The 24,239-nt window shown below is 37.5% G+C and overlaps 1 protein-coding gene across 2 annotated transcripts; it reads left to right on the top strand.

Annotated features, from left to right (window-relative positions):
• The first annotated feature begins 705 nt into the window (after nucleotides 1-705).
• LOC113032776 (doublecortin domain-containing protein 2-like) lies at nucleotides 706-23,464 on the top strand. Of its 2 annotated transcripts, none has more exons than XM_026185873.2 (9): nucleotides 706-1,883; nucleotides 2,748-2,802; nucleotides 6,563-6,639; nucleotides 6,879-7,013; nucleotides 7,644-7,793; nucleotides 9,814-9,868; nucleotides 10,292-10,469; nucleotides 20,349-20,419; nucleotides 21,773-23,464. In XM_026185873.2, exons 1-9 carry the CDS (start codon nucleotides 1,597-1,599, stop codon nucleotides 22,475-22,477), a joined length of 1,713 nt encoding a protein of 570 aa, XP_026041658.2. In that variant the 5' UTR covers nucleotides 706-1,596; the 3' UTR covers nucleotides 22,478-23,464. The 2 variants fall into 2 exon arrangements, with proteins under 2 accessions (XP_026041658.2, XP_026041660.2); XM_026185875.2 differs by having other exon boundaries at nucleotides 710-1,542.
• Nucleotides 23,465-24,239: the final 775 nt, after the last annotated feature.

The following is a 24,239-nucleotide window of genomic DNA, read 5'->3' as shown; positions in this document are numbered from 1 at the left end:
AAAATACTTTCTTTTGGCTTCTTATCTTGCAGGTGTGTGTTTATGATCCGTTATTTGGTGTCCACTGCCCTCTACTGGTTGGAAAAGGGCACTATATGCCACTATAAGCAGCCCATCAATGCAAGGTTACTTGTATATACAGTTCGGTTGCCAAAAAAAAAAAAAAAAAAGAGAGCACAGAGCTTACTCATTACGAAGAGTTCAAATAAAGAACCTAACCCATTTTAATATAACTGACCTCATATCCTGTCTACTATGGTGTGTTTAAAAATATGATGCAAAACTTGGTGTTTTTTTGTTCCACTTCAAATTTCAGTATTCGGATAATAATCATACTAGTGTAAGCTATTATTGGCCCAGGCGTGAATTCTCTTTGTAAATGAATTACACTTTATGCATCATCTTCTAGGTAATTCACGCACTTACAGACGCTCATAATGTCACCGAAATGGCTCCAAAAAAGTACACCACAGTGGCTATATTTATTACATTTAGTTATATTTATTATAATTACTTGTGTAGAACTTTTGCTCTGAATTATCTGACGGACCTCTAACAAGCGGATTGCTCAGCAAAATTATAAAAAATAAGGTGGAAAGCTTAGAACTTCACAGAAATCAACCACAGACAGTGCATTAGTAGTAATAGTTGTTGTTCGTCGTCTTCTTCTTCTTGTTATTAGTAGTATCAGTATTGGTTCTAATGGAAACATTGCATTCATTAATTAAAATGAATCAGGGTCTTTTGACTTGTATGAATACATTTGGCGTTTCACTTTTGAGCAAAAGTACATAAGGTACACATATCTAGAAGCTGCGTTTCCAGAATAATTACAGTTCACAAGACAAACATGTTTTTCGCCCCGCTTTCAGGATGTCACCAGCAACCCGGCTTCGACCTGGTCTCATGGTGCCTCATTAACGTTCTCACCTGCCCACCAGGAGTATTTGGTTACAATTTTTTTATTATTATTATTATTTTTCTCTGATCACGGACTTCTTTGGGCCTATGCTGTTATCTTACCCCACACACTGACGGGGCGCATTTGAACACTTAGGTCTCCATCTCATCAGCTAATGATTGACTACCTGGTGATTATGGCTGTGCAAGGTCCCTTCTAATCGGCCAGGGGACGACGGCTTGTTCCCATAGATACATCCCAACAGTTGAGCTCCCATGATACCCAGTCTACATAGAGTAGGGAACTACTTAGACTCGCTGGGCTTTTTACCATCACCTGCGGTTTATAGCGGTGCACACGCTGTAGCGGTTACTCCACACACTCCTGTGCAGAGGAGCGGGAATTCTGCAGACAGCTGACATTTGTAACGCAGGGAAACGTCAGCACTTTTATACGCTCCATCATACTTTTAATCAGCAACTTTCTTAAGTGCAGAAAGCAGTTTTTTCCTCCTCTGGATTTTTCTCTGTCCAGTCTGCTGGTTGAAGATTTGCCTCCATTACCCATTTTTACTCAACCCAGAACATTTGACGAGAATGGAACAGCTCTAACGACGTTATAATGGCCCGTACCTCTGAACCGTGAGTTTGTTGTAACGTGTTTTTTTTCCTCTCCGCCCGCTTTTACGCACAAAGATGAGTTCGGAGAGGCCAAACTTTCTCTCTCAACCCGTGGTGAAGAACGTTTTCATGTTTCGAAACGGCGATCCATACTACGATGCTCGGCGGATAGTGATAAACCAAAAGAGGATGTGCAACTTTGAAACCTTGCTAAGAGAGGTGACGGGCGGCATACAAGCCCCGTTTGGAGCCGTGAGAAACATTTACACACCGAGAGGAGGTCATAAAGTTGACTGCTTGGAGAGCCTGAGGAGCGGGGAGCAGTACGTCGCTGCTGGGAGGGAAAAATTCAAAAAGCTAGAGTAAGCATAAATTGTGGTTTAGGCAAATAAGCTAGCCTACTTTTATAAGGCTTTCACGCTGTGTCATTATACAGACGTCAATAAGCATTAGATGCATACAGCTGTAGATGACCAGGAATAAACCATCTACCAGTTGCGGATGCATTCAAGAGGGAAAGCTGGCCCTTAGCAATCATTGTTAATCGAGACTCATGCAAATTTCTTTTGAAATATCCCTACTGTTTCATAATCATTGTAGCTGACATTAGCAAATATATATGTACGCAAATCGAGCCAATTGTCAGACACGGAGCTGAGTCGTGGCTTTAAAGTTCTGCACCAGTGCTGACTCACGGCAGTGATAAATGAGATCAGCACTGTAGAGAAGTGTACTCTGCCCTAGCCTAAAAATAAGTGGCCTCATGCAGCAGATAATGAGATTTGAGCAGCCACTTATTCATAGAATGCAATGGAGAAGCAGCAGAGGGGAAGTTAATGTATCCCAGATGCAAAAAGATTGCATACTGTCTCCATCCTCCTTTATTTTTACAGTAAAAACCAGAGAAAGTGCATGCAGATTTATTTTCTTTAAATATTCAGATAAAAATGTTTGGAATATCAGCTGTGATGATGCAGGAACAATTGAAATTAACACTCTCTGTATAACAACTTATTAAATTTTGTGCAGTAAAAAGCTGCACATTTGGTAATTGACTTTATGCGACAAGTGGCTAAATTCTAGTTGTTTAACTCTTGGTACAGCTTTCAGCAGTTAGGGATGAGAATTTGCTAACTGCTGAAAACGTTATTCTGCATGTGTGGGGTGCAGAATACCTTACAGAACAGGAAACCTAACCTTTACGTCACGTTATCTCTTGTTTTTAGTTATCTACAGATTGGCTCCAGGAAGAAGAAAATGATGCAGACCGTTCCAATGCAGGTATGGCAAAGCGGCTTCAAAAGTCAGTAAGATCCACGCTGTTATAGGGTAACAGTGTTAACAGCCTGGAATTCCCAGGATTTTTTTTTATAACTGGCTTTAAACTAGAAATTAGAAGAGATGGTTTATATAATTTACAGTTCCAATAATCCAGCTAGACTCCTCAAATGCTCTCTTACTACATCAAGTCCACAGGTTGCATTAGATTTAGTTTCAGACACTTTAGTGTGTTGAAGTGGCTACATTTCAACTACAAAGTTGTTATGTCCAGTTTTTAACATCCAAAACTGCTTCAAAATGAAAAATATATTTGGGAACACTCACAGCATAAAGATTTTATGAAGATCCTTGAAGAAAGGTGTTATGTTTAGCATTCCCCCTAATTGTTCTCTGTGAGGAATCACTGTGTTGTCGTCTCAGTTTCCATGCATTATTGATTTATGGATCATAATCATCCCTCCTTTTAATACATCTTTAATGCATCAATGAAGTCAGAGCCAAAGGAGCTTAAAGTCAGGTAGCCCACAGGTTCATGACCTCCTTATTTTTTTTTTAAACTAATATAAAATGTATCCTGGCGAAAGCACAGAATGGTCTAGTAGAACCCAAAATAACAAATTTTGCTGACTTCATTTGCATTATGGACAAGATGTCAGAAAATAAAGAGGTGCAGAATTTGACATGCTAATTGCTGTCAGAGCAAATAATGGGGCACTCCAAATTTTGTCAGGGTATTCTAAAAAGTGTGCAGCCCATTTTTAAAATTATTGTAATTTATTTTTTTTAACTTATGACCACAACTTTAAAGACACTAGCTGTCATCATCTGCTCCTCTTGACTGTAACGTGTTTATCGTTCAAAGAGAACGTGCTCTTGATTATGTCTCATCACCCGCTGCAAGAACTTTCATTATAGATGACCTTGTTAATTGTTGTTTACTTCACTGGTATCTAGCGAGTGCACACTCAAGATATAACTGAGTAGGTGTGTGATGTGGCAGAGGTTCCATTTAAATGATGCACTGAAAGAACAAGGAGTTTCCTTTGTTTTGTTTTTTTTTCTGCCAAGTGGACTATGTACAAGGACGCTAAAACGAGCCGTGGGGACTTTTTGCCCACTATAGAATGAAAGATCAGATACTGATAAACAAATCGATAGATAATAAAAACTTGTGCGATGTCCCTAGAGACTGATGCATGCCTTGCCTTGCTTGGTTTCTTCCTGATTTGGATTGGTTAGCTAGGTCTAACAAAAAACATAAAATAAATAAAAATAATTCTATTCTCTAGCAAACAGCAGATTTCAGGATTTTTGATTGTGGTGTTTTATCATCTTCTGTGGTTTCCAAAGCCTCTCTCTGTAGTATGTTGTAGCATTTTCTCCCGGTGTGCAGTGTGCAGTTGGCTTGTTGTTGAAAACTGGTGTACCACTGAACATGCACCGCCCTTTATTTATCTAAGACTTTTTAATTTTACTTCTGACCTTCACACCTCAGTTGCCAGGTTGCACTCACACACACCAGAAGACTTTTAATATAACTCCTCCCTCATCCCATTCTCCCCTAGGATGCAAGTCTCACAGTAGGTTACAGGTGTTGTGGGACAAAACCTGCAGAGCTTACTCTCTGCAGCCTCACATCACAGGGGAGCTCATTCTTTTGCTGTCATGGACATCACGGATGATTTTAGTGTGGACAATAGCGGATTTTCTTTATAAGTAAAAGCTTTGATGTTGCTCTTTCTTTATTTTGTACTTTCGTGTACTAAAAATACAGGGAGTGCAGAATTATTAGGCAAGTTGTATTTTTGAGGAATAATTTTATTATTGAACAACAACCATGTTCTCAATGAACCCAAAAAACTCATTAATATCAAAGCTGAATGTTTGTGGAAGTAGTTTTTAGTTTGTTTTTAGTTTTAGCTATTTTAGGGGGATATCTGTGTGTGCAGGTGACTATTACTGTGCAGAATTATTAGGCAACTTAACAAAAAACAAATGTATACCCATTTCAATTATTTATTTTTACCAGTGACACCAATATAACATCTCCACATTCACAAATATACATTTCTGACATTCAAAAACAAAACAAATACAAATCAGCAACCAATATAGCCACCTTTCTTTGCAAGGACACTCAAAAGCCTGCCATCCATGGGTTCTGTCAGTGTTTTGATCTGTTCACCATCAACATTGCGTGCAGCAGCAGCCACAGCCTCCCAGACACTGTTCAGAGAGGTGTACTGTTTTCCCTCCTTGTAAATCTCACATTTGATGATGGACCACAGGTTCTCAATGGGGTTCAGATCAGGTGAACAAGGAGGCCCTGTCATTAGTTTTTCTTCTTTTATACCCTTTCTTGCCAGCCACGCTGTGGAGTACTTGGACGCATGTGATGGAGCATTGTCCTGCATGAAAATCATGTTTTTCTTGAAGGATGCAGACTTCTTCCTGTACCACTGCTTGAAGAAAGTGTTTTCCGGAAACTGGCAGTAGGACTGGGAGTTGAGCTTGACTCCATCCTCAACCCGAAAAGGCCCCACAAGCTCATCTTTGATGATACCAGCCCAAACCAGTACTCCACCTCCACCTTGCTGGCCTCTGAGTCGGACTGGAGCTCTCGGCCCTTTACCAATCCAGCCACGGGCCCATCCATCTGGCCCATCAAGACTCACTCTCATTTCATCAGTCCATAAAACCTTAGAAAAATCAGTCTTGAGATATTTCTTGGCCCAGTCTTGACGTTTCAGCTTGTGTGTCTTGTTCAGTGGTGGTCGTCTTTCAGCCTTTCTTACCTTGGCCATGTCTCTGAGTATTGCACACCTTGTGCTTTTGGGCACTCCAGTGATGTTGCAGCTCTGAAATATGGCCAAACTGGTGGCAAGTGGCATCTTGGCAGCTGCACGCTTGACTTTTCTCAGTTCATGGGCAGTTATTTTGCGCCTTGGTTTTTCCACACGTTTCTTGCGACCCTGTTGACTATTTTGAATGAAACGCTCGATTGTTCGATGATCACGCTTCAGAAGCTTTGCAATTTTGAGACTGCTGCATCCCTCTGCAAGATATCTCACTATTTTTGACTTTTCTGTGCCTGTCAAGTCCTTCTTTTGACCCATTTTGCCAAAGGAAAGGACGTTGCCTAATAATTATGCACACCTGATATACGGTGTTGATGTCATTAGACCACACCCCTTCTCATTACAGAGATGCACATCACCTAATATGCTTAATTGGTAGTAGGCTTTCGAGCCTATACAGCTTGGAGTAAGACAACATGCATGAAGAGGATGATGTGGACAAAATACTCATTTGCCTAATAATTCTGCACTCCCTGTATGGTTAAAATGATTTTACAAAGCCATTTAATTACTGTCAAACTGTTGTTGCTAGTTTTGACTCTAGAGCTTGCATGCTATTATTAACCCTGATGAGTCTTTTGTATCCAGTATTTAGGATGAAGGGTTAGTAAAGTGCCCATTCTGTTTGGACTACAGTATGAGCATTGGTCTGCAAAGTCCCTAAAGTTTATACAGGTCTGTTGTTTTGAGCCTCCAGATCCCATGTGGACAAGGTGATTCACCAATAAGCTTTTAACTTAGTCCTGTTATCACAAAACATCAACATTACTCATTCAGCTTAATGCATTATTAAAAACTGCACTAATAGGTTTTTTCTTCCAGATAAATTTAATTAACAGCTGTATGTTTGATATAGACTTATTGACACTTTTTGACTGTTTCTTTTTTTCTCTTTTTTTTAGATTAAACCATTTCCACCAAATAGATTCATTGTGTCAGCTCGATTCCTGAAACCCATCAAGGAGCCATGCACCATATTGTAAGCTGAATTTTCATTTTTCAAGTTTTTAACTTCACTTTGGGAAAAAATCTTCTTAAATTGTCCCATTATTTTGGATTAAATACACAATATAAATATATGACCAATTTGGACATAGAAAAGAAGTAGATGTAGTAGATAGGTAGTGTAAGAAAAACTGGACTTGACAATGGAAACTGAAGCAGTTTGCACCAAAGTTCTGCCTTTTATTTTTTTAACTGTGCATTTCCCTTCCATAGTGTGGTGGCAAATGGTGATATATTGAACTCCGCAGTGAGGCTGTTGGTCCACCAGAGGATACTGGGCCAGTTTGACAAGATACTAGAAATGATTACAGAGAAGATGGGTTTAAGAGTCCTCGGGGGAGTTAGAAGGTAGGTGGACAATTTCAAAAAACAAAAAACTGCATAAATGTACTGCATTTCTTTGCAAACTTTATTATATAAACTAATTTTCATCAGACTTTCAACACATGCACTTCCGTTACAGCACATTATTCCCAATTTCATATATTTGCATTATTGAATTTTGATTTGATTTTTGATCTCAAAATGTATTTACTACCGATGCTAAAACGGATTTTCTTTTGTTAAGTAAAAATATACACTACCAGTCAAAAATTTGGACACACCTTCTCATTCAGTTATATTGTAGGCATATGCTAAAGACACCAAATATAAGAATTTAAAATATAAAACATGTTTTGAGTTATTTAACTTTTTTGTTTACTATACAATTCCATATGTGTTCATTCATAGTGTTGATGCCTTCAGTGTGAATCTATAATGTAAATAGTCAGAAAAATAAAGAAAAACCATTAAATGTGAAGCTGTGTCTAAACTTTTAACTGGTAGTCTATCTGCTCTGACACTATATGAAACATACATTCTACTGGCACAACAAAAGTCGGTATGCTTCATTTTTCAACCAGCTCAATAAACGATCACATGGAGCCAGCACATGATGTAAACAATAAGGCTTTTGATTCTCTTTGTGTGTTCTAGTCTCTTTACCTATGAAGGCCAACAGGTGACTGAGGGGAATCAGCTAGAGAGTGGTCAGCTTTATGTGGCTGTGGGAAGAGAAAAGTTTAAGAAGCTTCCTTACAGTGATCTGCTCTTCACCAAACCCAGAGGGACGAGGCGAGTCAGAGGGTAAAGAAAGTAACACTTTATCTTAACACTGAGTGCTTGATTTAAAAACAAAAATGAAGACTTGACATTTACCAAACTGTCACACATCTAAGATCTGCAAAATGATGTCATTAGGTTTGAAATTTTGCATTTGATTTAGCCTGCATTAAAAATAAACACAAGCATTTCTACAATAGAATTGCACACGAATAGCAGTGAGTCATGAACAGTGTTGGTCAAGTTACTTGAAAAAAGTAATCAGTAACTAATTACTGATTACTCCCCCCAAAAAGTAATCCCATTACTTTACTGATTACTTATTTTCAAAAGTAATTAATTACTTAGTTACTTAGTTACTTTTTAAAAACACGATTTACAACCTGAAGAGGTGATAAAGTGATAGATCTTTCAGCCCAATTCTACTTTTTCTACATAATCCATCATACAAAATGTAATCAAATGGAAAAGTCTCTTTTTTTAACTTGTTTTATCAGTTTTAATCTTTTAACTTTATGCATCAAGCAAAACATTTAATTATATGCAACATTCTCTGACTTGAATAAATTAGTTTAACATTTAAACCTATTTTCTACACATTCCAGCACATAAAATAAAATATTTTTTGTGTTTTCACTCACTCTTTCAAACAGATGCAAGTAAAACACAGCAGAAAATAAATAAAGTCAAAGACTCAGCGGTCCTTTTGCTCTATTTTCACCTGTAAAGCAGGAGCAGGGTAGGCGGAGGGTTACCCTGGTGTAGGTGTGCTGCGGTCAGTTGAAGAATCCGCGCGAGTGTCTCTGTGAGTTTCCCATCACGTCGTAGCTACTCGGTGCTTGCTCGGAAGTTTAGGGGTTTTTTTCGCTGTAAAAAGAAGTTTTCTTCCCACGCACGATGGACGCTAATGTTTTTGTCACTTTTTATGGAATCAAACTCAGAGTAAGGTCAGTACTTCCACACTTTAAACGCTGCACGCTCATACTCTCTCCCGCACTCGATATATTATCCATTGTTGATCTGCAGACAGCTGCTGTCACCAACGTCGCACTTGCTTATGTCACTGTCATGAGACATTCTCCAAAAAAAATCACGGTTTTAGTAACGCAGTAACGCAGCGTTCCTACGGGAAAGTAACGGTAATCTAATTACCGATTTTGCAATAGTAATCCCTTACTTTACTCGTTACTTGAAAAAAGTAATCAGATTACAGTAACGCGTTACAAGTAACGCGTTACTGCCCATCTCTGGTCATGAACACCGTTAATATCCATCACTATGTGTAGTCTTGAGTCATTCATGAAGAGCTGTGGAACTTTAAAAATAGAATACTATGGTGACCAGGGATGCTTCTTGGAAACCGTACAGTTTGTGTTTAGATCTTTTCCACTGGGGCAACTAATTACTCCTTTAGGGCTACAAAGCTGCTTTTAATTCCCTTGAAAACTACAATCCTCACGCATGTTCCATCTGTATGAAGGTGTTCTGTTTGAAATGATTATGATTACAGATAGATATTATAGGCACGTACACACAACTATGAAGAGCTTAATTATAGACAGACTAAAAAACAAACATAGATATTAGGAAGTTTGTGAACAGATGTTATTTAAGATAAGATAAGACAAGACTTTATTGATTCCACGATGGGGAGATTTTTGCGTTACCTCAGCTCAAGTACAGATATCAGAAGGAAAATACAAAAAATACAAATAAAATACAAACAAATAAAAAAGAAGTAAGATAATGCACTATATACAATGGTAGCATACACAGTATGTGATTATGGATATGGTTGTGGAAATATGCAAGACATAAACTATATAGCTTAAAATAACTTTTCTACCACTACTATTCCTATGCATAGACATGTACATGCACACACACGTACACACTAAATATACCTGCACATGTCATGTTCAAATGTATTACACTTCAATCCTTTATGTATGGGTTTCATGTATGTAAGTCAATATTCGTTAATCATTTTTGCAGTATCAAATATATATGTCAACACTTTTTGTCTGTTTTCTTTTTTTCACAGAATGAAATCTTATTCTTTGCCGCCCATCTACAGGTTCTCAAAACAGAGTGAAAATGTCAGTAGTCCAATATTTTGTGAGCTGTTATTTATTTATATTTTATAATCCAAAACTTTTCCAGGATTCTTTAACATGCAAAGCACAGAGAAAAGATTTTCTCTGAAAAATTCTGCTGGTTTAATTATTTAGGGATGGCTAGCAAATAATGATGTAAAAACATGGTGGTCTAGACTCCCCAGTCCTAAATTTTAAGCCTGAATTAAATTTAGGATCAAGTGGACTTGCAGAATTGTATTTCATTGTGAATATAAAATATTTAGTCATGTTTCTTAAAAAAAACAAAACGTTATGGTTCATTTCAAAATCCCACCTTTGGATAAACTGATGCAGCAAACCCAAGATGTAAGTCTTTTTTTACTCTCCATCATCATGATTATGAGAAGTTTCTTACTAACTAAATCTGACTGCTACTTTCTGCAGGGTAAGTCGATGGTCCAGAGCAGTGACAGTGGAGATGGAGAGTCTCCTAAGGCCTCGCCTCCAAGCCACAACAAGGAACACCTGTCCTCCATTGTAAGAGAGATTTCTCAGGCCAGACTGCTCTCCTTAAAGAAGATTAAGAGCAGACAGAGCTTGACTCCTGGTGCATCTGACAATGGTAATGCAAAAACACGAAAAAGATCACCGTGAATAGAAGTGAAATTTTAATATCTACACCTGTTTGTTTTCATGGTGGCTATTAAGCTCAGCGGGGCTGTATTCATCCCGAAGTCAAAGAAAGGAAAGCATTGCTACTGTATATAGTATAGGTTTATATTTAAGGGTTACTTTGACTACACTGGATAAACAATATAGCAGTGACATGCTCTTGCTCATATTATTCTGGGGCTTGCATTTGTAATTATATCCTTAAGTAGTTTGTGTGTAATATATATTTAAACATAGAGTTATAATCAGTAGTATTTACTTGTTTCAACACCGACAAAAAAGTCACATTTTAATAAAAATGAGCTAGTGAAGGAAAATCATACAAAAGGAATCTAATCAAAGTTTGTTTGACATATTATTACCCAAGAACTAAAACAGTTTAGTTCATGGATAATAATATACCCAATAACCAATAGTTAGCAACACTCATGCTCCTGTGATTCTGTCATCATCATCACCACTTTCTGTATTCATTTTTCATCTATAGAGTATGGTAGATGTGTGCAAGTGGAAGGTATCAGAATAATCTACTTCTTTAAGAATTTGCCATCCCATGTTTCACAAGTGGTGTTTATGTGCTGCTGAGAGTTTAACATACACAAAAATATGATGTAATGCTTTGTCACTGGAATCTTATGTAACCTGCTGCATTCATAAATGTCCACACAGTGGCACTGTTGCTCTGCAAAATATTTGCCATGAAATACTAAAAGTAGGTCTAACATGATGACATTAACCTTTATTACAACAAACACATTACGTCATCTTCTTGTGATACGTATATAATAATGTCCTACAGAAAGTTTGGCACCTGCCATCCTTTTTTTTTTTTTTTCTTTTTTTGGAAATTAGGAGGTTTTGCTGCTCTGGGACTCTCATTATTATTATTATTCATCCATCTATCCATTCATCCATTGTCTTTATGATTATCAGTTTTAAAGTCAAAGGGAAGCAAATCTTCTGCAGACTGCTGCTGACCTTGTTATAACTGATTCTGTGTTATGAACCACATTACGTCATGTTGTGGCTCTTAATAGATTTTGCCTGTTGGCTCTCTGGCAGGGGATTTGACAGCAGAACCCCCAAAAGAGCATGGAGAATTTGTGACTGTGGTTCAGAGGAGGTGGCTTTTTGCATCAAACGAGAGAACTGAGGAACGTGTGTGTGTGTGTGTGTGTGTATGTGTGTGTATGTGTATGTGTGTGTGTGTGTGTGTGTGTGTGTGTGTGTGTGTGTGTGTGTGTGTGTGTGTGTGTGTGTTCTCTGTGTTGGTATGTTCATGTCTGCATTTGCAGCCTGTAATGTCACCCTCAAAATTGCCTGTATCAGATTGTGTGGCACGTCATATTACAGGCACAGAAAAGCATACTGCATTGTTGGTCCCCTTGGATGACATTGAGCAAAAATTACATTAACAGACAGACATCTCAGAAAACAAAATCTGACATAAGACATCTTTAAATGGCTTTGAGGACATTTCACTTTCTCATGCAGTCCTCACCGTTTGACCTGTACAATGCTTTCTTAGTCCTTTCATGTTAGTGAGACACAATATTTTCCTTATTTGTTTGGTTTCATAGAAAGACGGAGTGTTTGTCTCTGTCCATGGTCCTGATTTCACTCTAAGCAGTATATTTAATTCCCAAAGACATCTTTATTCTTTTTATTTATTGCTTTTTTTTTTGTTTTGTTTTGTTTTTTTGGTTCTCAAATGAAACATGAACAAATACTGGCTTACACAACAACGACAACAACAATAAAAATGTCCCTTTAGCCTACCATCTTAGGTAGGTTAAATTCAGTGTTGTGTTAGTATTTGGCTTTGCAACAGGAACACAGTGTTCATATCACCTTTTATGGTGATTGTAAGCAGCACAGAGGTGTTTGGTGTTATTTTCCCTTTGGGAAATCCTGCCCTGGCTGGGCATGAGGTAAATACACCCCGCTCTGGTGCCAAAAGGAACACAGCCAAAAGGTTGCCAGACTGGCAGAGGCTGTGGAAAGTACAAAGCATGAAACCCACACTTCAGATCTCTGATGTGTTGGAACATTGGAACCAAGACAAAAGATATTATATGATTATAAAAGCATCAATTCATTATAAATGTATTTGTCAAAGATGGCTTTGGAATGAGGGATGAGACTGTAAGGACAAGCAAGCCGATGACAGCGGGAAAAAAAGACAAACGAGACCGAGTGACCCTGTAACCGGAGATTCTCCCTCTGCAGTGCACTCACTGTGTTTACAACATGGAGTTTAGTTTTTGAGTGCGTGTGTCTATGTGTGTGTGTTCACCAGTCCCCGTTACTCACCGTCTATTGTAAAGCCTTTACCTTTGCTGTTTCATTAGGGAACACAATGCTGAGTGAGAGCAGAGAGAAGGGAGAGGAGGTGTGACATCTCATGCAGCAAACTTGGAATGAATGACATGAATTTGACCTTAATATAACCCTTGCATCCTGTTCAGGTCAAATGTAGCCTTTTTTGACATTTGACAGCAGAAAACGTACCCTAAATGTCATGCTTTTGACCTGGATTTTAAGACTTTTTATAAAGTGACCCAAAATACACAAGATGTATTTAAAAATTGTATTGTATAATATAAATTGTTGTACCCTGAGGCTGTTCAGGGTCAAATTTGACCCATACAATTGCAATTGATTTTGGATATATATCAATATTCACCAAAGTATTCCCAGCCAGCCAAGAGACTTAAGGTCAAATTTGCTAATGTCTTATGCCAGTGCCATCTGGGTTTTGGCATTAAAAAAGTACTCTTGGCATTGAGAGTGCAGTGATAAGATTGTTTGGAAGAGGTGGGAGCTCAAAGATTTTTGCACCAGAACCTGTTGTGTCGTATTTCTGGGATTTCCTTTCTCAAGTCATAAAATATAAAGAGGAGGATATTTAAATCAAGCATCATGCAGTTATGTAGTATGTGGGAAGCATATGTGAAAATGCCACATACGTAAGGTTTTAGTGGTTAGGCATAACAACTCCCAACAGTTCCAGAATGTTCTCGTGATTTCCGCTTTTGATAAAATATGTTTAAATTCATTATATTTGTTATGTTTTCATGTGTTGAGTAAAACAGGGCATGCTACTGTGTGATGGTAGATACCATCCAGTAGCCTAAACGATACATTCTTCCTGCTCTCTGAAACATTAATTAAGGATTATTAACATTATTGTTAATTTCAGAGATGCTATTTAGACATTCTAAATTGACCTGTAGTTCAAAACACACTTAATATGAGGGGAATTAACCCAGACTATACTGTGAAGGCATGAAACATAACCAGTATCTGTGGGTTAAAAGACTTAACCAGAAAGACACATGGCTTGTTGGTTTGGTCTTTATTATTCTTTTAAACTTATTGGTCCAATTTAGTCAGTGTTAGCCTTTTCTTTCAAAAACAGCTTGAATGGAAGCAATTAGCAGTTGTTGCTAGCCTCAAAATAGAAATGGGATGTTTATCAGTGTTCTCTTTCTTAAATGGCCTCTGTGGCCAATTCAGTTAATGGCTCTCCTGGGAAAAGAAGGGGAATGCAGCAGAACCAAAAGGGGAGACAAAGAAAAGCGTAACCGAAAAAGGAGAAAAGGATGTGTTTAGACAGGTGATTGGGGATAAAGAAGGAGAGAAGAGGGAATAAAAAGCTGAGATGATGAAGTGAGTAGAACATTATGGAGGTGGAGAAGGGAGGAAAAGGGAAAACAGGTGGAATCAAACAGTGAATTTGATGAATAACCAAGGGATGATGAAGCATGAGTACTGGATGGAATAAAAAAAAACGCTCAGAGAGATATTAACGGGTAGAGGGATGGGTGGGGTTTGGATAATTGCCTTTCATTTGGATAATCTCTCCATTTAGAGTCATCAAAGCAGATTTTTAGTTGCCTGGGCCCCTCGCTGGCGCCAAATTGCTGCTCTGAAAATCAACAAAAGAGCCTTGTACTTCAAGAAGAAATTACTGATAAAAAGGTATGCACAAGAGGAGAGAGAGGAAAGGTAAAGGCAGAGCAGGGTTCTACTGATTATCTGAACTTTTACAGGCTGTGTACATGCCTACTTATTACATTAACACTGTTGGTGGGGGGTGGATGAGACACTAATTAAAGGGTCAGGTTTATTTTGTTCCCTAAAGAACTTTTTGTGTGATTAAATTTGTGGAATACTTTTAATCCAGGATGCTTTTTCTTGTAGGAAGAAATAATAGCACACAATGCAATAAATAGTGGATGTAATGCAAGCTACAGTACAAATAATGATTAGAAGTGGAAGCCAAACATTGTTTTCCACTTTGTAGTTAGTTACTATAGGAAGTTACTACAGGAAAATTTGTGGAAAATCTGGATTCTTTGCAGCTTGAAACCCTCAGAAATAGGGTAAAAAAAAAAAAAAATGCATCAGCTTAGCTAAAAATGGGCTTTCTATTTCTACTTCTATTTACTTACAGAGCAGCCAATATTCCAACATGGTTCATCATGCCTTTTATTTAAAAATATAAATCTAGAGATGTTGAATTTCACACACATGATTTCTGCACTTGCATTAATACTTCAAGGGCATTCACTTTACACAGAACCTTCATGTCTGAATAGCATGGCTCCCTTCTTTTCTTGTACTTTATCTTTTTGAAGGTAGCAGAAGCCAGTTGAATTTCTGTTGTATTTAAGTATGTTTTATGAAGGATGTACAGCATACATTTTCTCAAAAGGGCTTTGATTTGAAGTCAGTTTTAAATAAGAAAGGGAACAAAAACCATTCTTTGTATTATTTGAAAGTTGAATGTGAGAGAAATAAAAATTGCTGGACATGAGTGAGTGAGCTTGTGTGCATGTGTGTTTGTGTGATTATGCTTGTCTCTGCATGCCTTTGCGTATGCACAAGCCAACCAACCAGATCAAACCTCAGCCTCTGGTGTCATAAAATGTGATTCTGCTGGGGGGAATTAGCCCTGTTAGCATATGTATCTATAATGCTTGTCAGAGTGAAATAGGGTTCAACCCAGTGTTAGGAGGCAGGAGACATGTACACAAAGAGAGTGTGCATCTCAAATCGTGTGCCTGTGTCAAAAAAGAGGCTAAGCAGTGAGGGATGAATGATGGCACCACTTTTTTTTTTTTTCATTTGCTAAGTTCTGACAACGTGTGCTGTGTGTGTGTGCGCACACATGTCTGTTTTTATGTGCATTTGTGCACACGCTCATATGTCAAATTTCCGACATCACCGCCATGCTTGTCTGTTCTTCGTGGATTCTTCTATTCCTTTCATCTCCTTCCTTTTCACTACAGCAGAAAAGGGTTCTTCATGACCCATTGATGCAGGATTACTGGATTAAAGAGCAGGGAAGCTGTACTAATCTGCCACATTCATCTGTTAACAAGTGTTTTGGCTGTGACATACAACAGCACCGGCTGTGATGGTGATGTGTTAAGGTGATGTGTGACACTCTTATTGACACAAATATTCCTCATGTCTATCAGGTTCAATCTCTACTTTTCAGGCTTGTCTTTTTTTTAGCATTTCTCTTCATTTGGCCATCTAAAGTTTATATTATTTGTTAAAGAGAGGTTTAGGAATGCAAGCAAATGGCATCAACGATGCATTTTAAAATGTGTTTTTCTTTCTTTTCTTCTAGTTTTAGTCCATATAATGTAGTTTAGAGGATAAAGAGAACATGAACAACTATCAGAAAAGATATAAATCAATTAGTAATTAAATAAATATACAGAAGACTATCAGTGCTTGAATTATTAGAGAAAGGAATTGCGTTCAGTGTTTTCTTAGATTTGATGATTACAACTCAACAGCATAAGTACTTGAACTTGGAATAAAATGGTCATGCTCTCATGTTTTTTTCAGTTATGTAGAAAGGAAAAGAAATCAGATTTTAATATGTGTTTATATTGCACTTAGACATTCATTCAGATTAAAACCTTTGTTTAATGAAAACGGTCAATGGCAAGATTTCAGGCAACTTTGAGAACAGTGCAGGGGAAAAAGCTCCATGAATTATTTAAACATTTAACAGAAGCTGTGACCTTTATAAATATTACTTTGGCTGTCTGGTTGCAACATTGTTAAGCAAAGGTTTTCTTTGATTTAATGTCAAAGCTATCTAAGCACAGAGCATATGAGGAATTTTCTACACAAAAGTGCATGGCATTTTTTTTTCCAGATGTATCTTGGAAACAAATCTCAAAGATAAAGGCTATACATAAGAAATACTTAATGCCACAGTGTAGACAGCTTGTGTCTATTCTTAATGCTAGACATTTCAATATACCATATCTTTTAAAAGGACATGGCAAGGTTTTGCACTTCCATTATATAACAATAATATTTAGCGATGGCAACAAATGCCAAGATAGTGATCCATTGTACTGAGTTAAGCTCCGAAACTGGTGGATCTTACCATTCTAATAATACCAACAAAGGGAGATTCCAGCTGTCTTTATGAGTAAAGTCCTTAGGGTTGATTTGGAGTAAGTGACATATGAGTCACCAAATCTTCATTTACAAATCATTAGCATTATAAGTATCAAGTCATGTTATTGTGGTATCACAGAATGAAAGAGTTAGACCAGTCAACCATTTTTATTCTCAGCTGTTCAGCTTTTCTGTGTTTCAGATTTATGTAAAGCCAGCAGCAGCTGGGTCTCCCATGTAGCCATACAGTCATTGCATGTTTTAACAGGACCCTGGTCAGTGACCGGAGCGCACATGCAGAGTGGCAGCATTCCAAATCACTGTGCATGTTGTTTTACACCCAACTATAACTCAGGTACAGGCTGAGTGGATTAAATCATCTGGGTGTAAATATGCAATTTACTATACTGTCCAGTGAAATACAAGGAGTGATGTGTGAAGTGATTCAGGTCCATTAAGTAGTATTTCAAGACTTGAGAATTTATTAGCTGCAGTACAGTTAATGCTAAAGTAGACCAGGCTTGTGGAGGCCAAGCAAATAAATAAATAAAAGTACACATGTGTGTGATGTAGTGTGGTGCATCCACAGTGTAGTAGTTTACACACTCGCTTAACAAAAGCGCTCCAGCTTGATCCTGAGAGGAGACACGAGTCCCTCGAGGGTTGTGTCAGGAAGGGCATCTTGCTAAATCAAACATGCAGAGTGACCCCCTTGTGAATAAGGGATCAGCAGAAACTGGCTTTACTGTGTAAAGCAGTGATTTGTTTTGCTCTGAGTTACAACCTACTGCAAGTGTCACCCTGTCAGAGGTTATTATGCCTGGTGATCATCAGCACTGAAAATGTTGCAATAACAAATGTCTATCCTACCTAGTATCCACAGATACTAGACAGAGCACAGTAGTTATTTTTTCTGTAAGGAAGATTTGGTTAAAAAAAACAAGGTAAAGAAGAGTTTTACCTGGGTTAATGGTTTTCTAAAAAGTCCCAACACAAATTAGAGAATAATTTGCAAATTTGCAGAACAACAAAAAGAACAGTGTAGATTATACCACTCACTCACAGATTCCTTTGCAATAGTGGTTAAAAATGTCCTGTGGAGAAGTTTATTGGACTTTAAAGTGCTTCCTGAAGGAGTGGAAAATCTTTGAAACATTCTTGTAGAATGCATCTCTTTGCTCATGTTTGATTATTAAGTTCTGTATTAACCTCTTCACTACACCTTCTAAGAACATCACATGATTTCAGCAATCCTTTACATCTGGTAGGCAAAATGATAAAATACCTGCTTTGCTACTGTGCTAAGACTTGAATTTGGTGAAATGTCCTTTGGCAACTTTTTAACAATGCATTTCAGGATTTAGATCAGCAAAAAAACCCTGCATCGCTAAAAGCAGACTGTATTTGTGTGTGCACGTGTGCAATCTATCCAGCCTATCACTTCATCTTGAGTTGTGTTTTATTGCATTTCTCTGGAGCGACAATCATCTGTAACTTTACCTTCCAAGATAATGCCAGCAAGAGTCGTTTATATGAGTAATTATATCTGCTTGCAGTTGCATACAATTTTACTTCTTACTAATGGATGCAGCACATCATCTGAAATGTGGGTGTGCTCTGTCTGCTTATGCCTTGTGGAGGAGGGAGTGTGTGTGTGTGTGTGTGTGTGTGTGTGTGTGTGTGTGTGTGTGTGTTTGCCTGATTATGAAAGGAAAAGTCAGACACATTTTACACTCAGTTGCACACACATACATAAAGCAGTCCAACCATTTGCAAAGCCAGACTCTCCGGATATACTGGAATGAGAAAGAAGGGGGAGATTCTAAATATCATATTTAATTTGATTTAGCATTTTCATGAGCCTGTTCCTCATCCTTAAATCATGTTAAGATGTTTAGAGTCATAGCAGCTCCTCCTCTGCTTACTGCTTACACTGAATCGCTTGGCCCTCACTCCTAATGAATGCGGGGTGATTTCCATAAAATATTCTTAAAGAGGTCTGTTATTATTACCATAACGTTTCATCTCCCACCATGGCTAAACTTCAATCAGTTTTGCATTTGAAATGCATTAAATGTCTCCATAAACTCTTCTAATCTCTACCGGAGTCATTTTTCTTCCTTAACCGGTATGTGTAGAAAGGAAAACTAATATTAAAGATATTAATTGCACTGTTCTTTTTTTCATTCCTGATTAGAAATTTCAGTCTCATCCAATGTTTCAAAACAAGTGTGTAATTATGTTGTTTATCAGAGCGTATACTTGTCTTCCTCTTATGTTTAGGGTTAATTACTCCAAGGTCTTTGATGCACATGCTCACATGAAAATAGAAAAGCCCCGTATCCATTTTCACACTCCAACAGAACTGCCTTGCTGAGCTGAGCTTGTTTGGAGTTGTAGTACGATGCCTTCATTTAAATTCCTGGACTCCCAGTCTCACTTTACAGTTGTTTGTGTTTCCTCGGGGGGAACTGGAGGATTTCTTCTACAGGCCTCTAGTCTGTTGGATGATTATCATGAGTCATCATATTTGTTTTGTGATATCATACAAAAGCAATGGTTAAAGGAGAAAACCATCTACTTTGCATGCCTGTGGTGATGATTAGGATGATTGCTGCAGTGGTGATAATAAAGATGAAGACAATGTTAAACATTCAGTGTAAAATTTAGATCACTAAATGAGCTTATAAAATGTTTACTGGCTCTCTCCTGCACACTTCCATTGTCTAGGGAAAGTTGTTTACTTGCAACAAATTATCTTGGGTGCTTTTCCTTTAGACCAGCAGGTGTCACTCTTGTGCTGCATGTATTCAAATTTGGCAACATCTGCTGAATAAAAGCTGAATAATTTCAACAAGACTTCGACTGAAGGACGAATAAAAGCACCCATATTTATGGGACAGATTTTTTGGGTTTGTAAAATGAATTAATTTGCAGTGAGTGCGAAAATTTTGGTTTCAGGGTCTTGAAAAGATGAGCAGTGGGCACATAAAGGAACACTTTGGCTCTTTTATGCCCAAAGAATGACAAGATTTGAGGGCAAGTTTTTACAGGTGTGACACTATATTCATCTGCTTTTTTTTTTTTTTTTAACATGTATTCATTAACATTGTCAATTATTATTATTTTACTGTATTTTACATGTTTTTTTCTGAATGAGTCCAGTTAAGTCTACTGCATCTATACCAGGATAGTAGGACACTCTTTATTTACCTTTCCTTTATGTTGTACTGGCCACAACAAGCCTTTTCAGTATTCAATATTGCACATTAGGATGGAACACAACTGGAAAACATGCTTTTTGTTTTTTTTCGGTACTTTAAGGAATCAAATACCTCTCTGTAAAATGAGCTTCTGATTTTGCATGCAGAGCTAATATTGTCTGTTTTTCTAGATGAACTGGAACAGAAGTTTGATGAAGGAAATGCTGATTGCCAAAAACTAGAAGACAATGGACCTGAAGCGGTATAAACATGCACTACTCACTCGCTCTTTTTATTTTACATATATATTTACAGTCATTTTTATACATAATCCCTCATTTTCAGACTCACAAGTTATTAAACAAAGCATTTTTAAATAGGATTGTTCTTAATACTAATAATGAAAGTCAGTGGTGGTAGTCTAGTCTACCTGACTGACAGCCTGAAGTCTAGAACCCATGGACATCACCAAATGCTGTTCTTCCTCCTTCTTGAGGTGGCAGGTTTTTACTCCAGCCACATTCAGTAGTTGCTTGTTTGTGGGTCTCTCTGCTTTTTCTTCAGTTAACTGAAAAACATGCTTTATTTGATTGGGGTCAGGTGACTCACTTGGCCATTGAAAAATATCAGATTTTTTTTGTCTTGACATATTCTTGGGTTGCTTTTGCAGTTTGCACTGTGAAGCACTGTCTGATCAGTTTTGCAGCATTTGGCTGAATCGGAGCAGAGAGTACAACCCTGTACACTTCACAGTTTATCCTGCTACTTTGTCATTCACATCATAAATAAACACTAGTGACCTGGTTTCAGTAGCCATACATTCCCATATGTCCATCATGTTTGACAGATGATGTGGTATGCTTCGGAACATGGGCTATTCCTTTTCTTCTCCATGCTCCTTTCCATGATTCTTGATTTCATCTGACCAAAGAACAGATGAAAACGTTGTTCCAGAACTGTGTAGGCTCTTTTAGATATTTGCTATGTTCTTCCCATTCTTCAGTGGAACCACTGATTTGCACCTTCTCTTTCCATTTATGAAAGCATCTCTTCATTTTAGACTAAACTCCTTGATAGTTTTCTTGACTGGTCTAGAAGTCGTGAAGGCTTTTTTCGTAACCAACAAACGATGGTGTTCCAGCCCTTTTGGTTTTGCTGAGCTGGCCAGTGCATAGGTCTCATAGGTTTTTGTTTTTTTCATGTCTTTGGGACATCACATTGAGAATTCGGGGGAAAAGATACCAAATACTTGGATTCATCTCCAGATCTTTTTCTGCTTAATTTTTGATAAGATTATGAGGGGACGGACTGGTTTCACCTGGGCATGAAACTGCTTGTCAGTTAACTGTTCAATTACTTCAGGCGTCTGAAAACTATGTATAAAATTGACTGTAATTCCTAAACAGTTACAGTATGGCAATAATTGATTGCTGTTTATCGTTTCTTGATTCTTGATGTTTGATTTAAAATCTACTGTGCGGGTGTACAGAGGCAGATAGCACCAACGAACCATAGCATCAACAGAACAGTGTAAATCACAGAAAGAATTCAACATACTGCATCTGTTAAAATATTTAGAGATATTAATTGCTTCTGTGGTTATACTGCATTACAGAAACTTGATGCTACTGATACAAATGAAACAGAGGAGAATGTTGAAAAGCCAGAAGAAAAAGAGGAGGTTGCCACTGAAAATGGCAGAGAAGAAGGTGATTTACCTAGCAGTGAAAACAAGATGAATAACCAGGAGACAAACGGTGAAAAAGAGGGGGGAGGTGGAGGAAAAACAGAAATCGATGGACAAAAAGATGGAAAAGGAGAAGACATAGCAGAAAATGAGAAGAAAGTGGAGGAAAAGAAGGAGGATCCAGAAAAGAATAAGAAGGTGTTTAATGGTGAAGAGTATGGATCTAGCAGTGATAAGGCTCTAGACAGTAAGGAGACTGAGGATGGAAACAATATGTCTTTTCAAGGTGAAAGGAGGAAAATTGTGGAAGATGAGAAGGAAGATAAAGACCACACTGAGGTGGAAAAAAGCACTACGGATCACACTAATGATGTAGACACAGTGGAGGAACAGAAAAAGACGGGAAACGGCAACGATCCAGAGACGACTCAGTTAGATAACGAGACTAAAGAGAACGATAGCAGTAGAAGTAGCAGAGGCAACAGTAATCAAGAAGAGGATGAAAACGAAACAAAAGAGGGCACTACCAAAGAGTCAGGTGAAGAAGAAGAGAGCAAGGTGAATGCTGAGGTCAGTGGAGAAGATAATGAGGTAGAAGGTGAAGCAGAGCTCAACACAGATGAGAAAAAATGAACCAGCAAAGATGCCGAGTGCACACACAGGGGAAGATGGTGATCAAGAGAGGCAAGACGAAAGTGAAAAATTTAAAGGATAGGAAAAAACACCAAGTTCTTTATACTGAAAATATGAAATTACAAAATCTATTTATATAATGAAAGTGACAGATGAAAATTTATAGAAATTTATAGAAAACAAAGCAATATAAAAGCAGTTTTGCAATGCTGAGCATGTAACCTAAATCTTTAAATGGTTGTCTGCTAAACTACAGAAACACCATATGGATCAAAACTTTATAACTTTCATGTTTGAAACAGAATACACATATAAAATCCATATATATTCTTATTTTTGCATTAAAAATGTTCTTAACTAATAGGTTGCTTTATTGTTTCTTTACACACTGTCTGTGAGCACTGTTGTGAGTGATGCAGAGAAATGATAATATAATAATATCCTTTGAAATTTTTCGAAAGAATGGTTATGCCTCTCATAGAAACTCATACAAATGTATTTAACGAGACATATATTATTGTTTGTTTTTGAATGGTAAGCTAATTTATAAAAAATTCAGATCTTCTTCCTAAATGAGTGCTTCCATCTGTAGGGCTAAAGTTGTCACTGAATGATTCAGTTAGCATCAAAGTGATGTGCATCATATAAATTTAACATACCCAGAACACTCGTGCAAGATTTTTGTCCATTATATTTTTAGTCCCCTCTAACGGCAGGATCAACACATCACAATAGTCAATATCTTTTATAACAATGATGTTTCATCCCTGTAATGCAGTTCCAGAGACTTACAGAATTATTCCCAGTCTACAAGTGCAAGTGGATGCCCAGAACCTTACTGTTACGCCTAATGTTGATTTCTGTCACTGAACCATATTTTCAATGTCTAATTTTTAAAGGCAGTTTCATGTCATATTATTTTGTAATGTTGCTGCTATGCCAATGTCCATCTGCTTCCAGAAAAATTAAACTGAAGGAAAAAAGACAGTTTTTTGGTCTTCTGTAACTGATACTTCAGTGATGAAACGTATTAGTCAATGGAATAGTAAAAATAAAATCATTTAAAAAAGTGATGATGATGTATGATATTGGAAATTAATTTCACAGCAGGCGTAAAGCTTTTTTAAAAAGTTCACTGAGATGGAACTACACTCTCCATTCCACAAGAGTTGAGATGTACGTGTAAAATGTAAATACAAGAGATTTAAACGTTTTAATGTCCCATAAGCCCATTTTTCATTCACTTTAGAACATAGAATGATATCAAATATTTAAACTGAGAAAACTATTTTGCAAAAGAAGAAGAAAAAAAAAGGTCAGGATTCTAACTGCTCAGTAGTTTTCAGTCCTACTTTCCTCACTTTTCTTTTCATGATGGGCCAAATGTTTAGCACCTGGACTTTTCTATTAGAAGGCCTTGTTGTAGTAGATGCAGTATGCAGTTTAGTGTCTTATACAATCTGAAAAAGATTCCATCTGCATAGAAGCATGGGCACTAATGCACCTCCACACCATCAGTGATACAGGCTTTGTAACTAAGTATCAGTAACAACCTGGATGGTCCCTCTCCTCTATACTCTGGAGGATGTGATGTCCATGCTTTTCAAAAAGAATCTCAAATTTCAATTCTTTTCATGGTGGAACAGCTTTCCACTTTGACTCAGTGTATTTGGATCATGTTCACAGATGTAGATTTTTCTGTGGATCACCAACACGTTCTGGAAGTTTTCCTGAGCCCATGCAGAATCCATCCTGTTTTTAA

Source organism: Astatotilapia calliptera, chromosome 11, assembly GCF_964374335.1.
Source record: "Astatotilapia calliptera chromosome 11, fAstCal68.1, whole genome shotgun sequence".
Lineage (NCBI taxonomy): Eukaryota > Metazoa > Chordata > Actinopteri > Cichliformes > Cichlidae > Astatotilapia > Astatotilapia calliptera.
The sequence above is the reverse complement of the archived record's forward strand: the minus strand, read 5'-3'. Positions and strand labels throughout refer to the sequence as shown.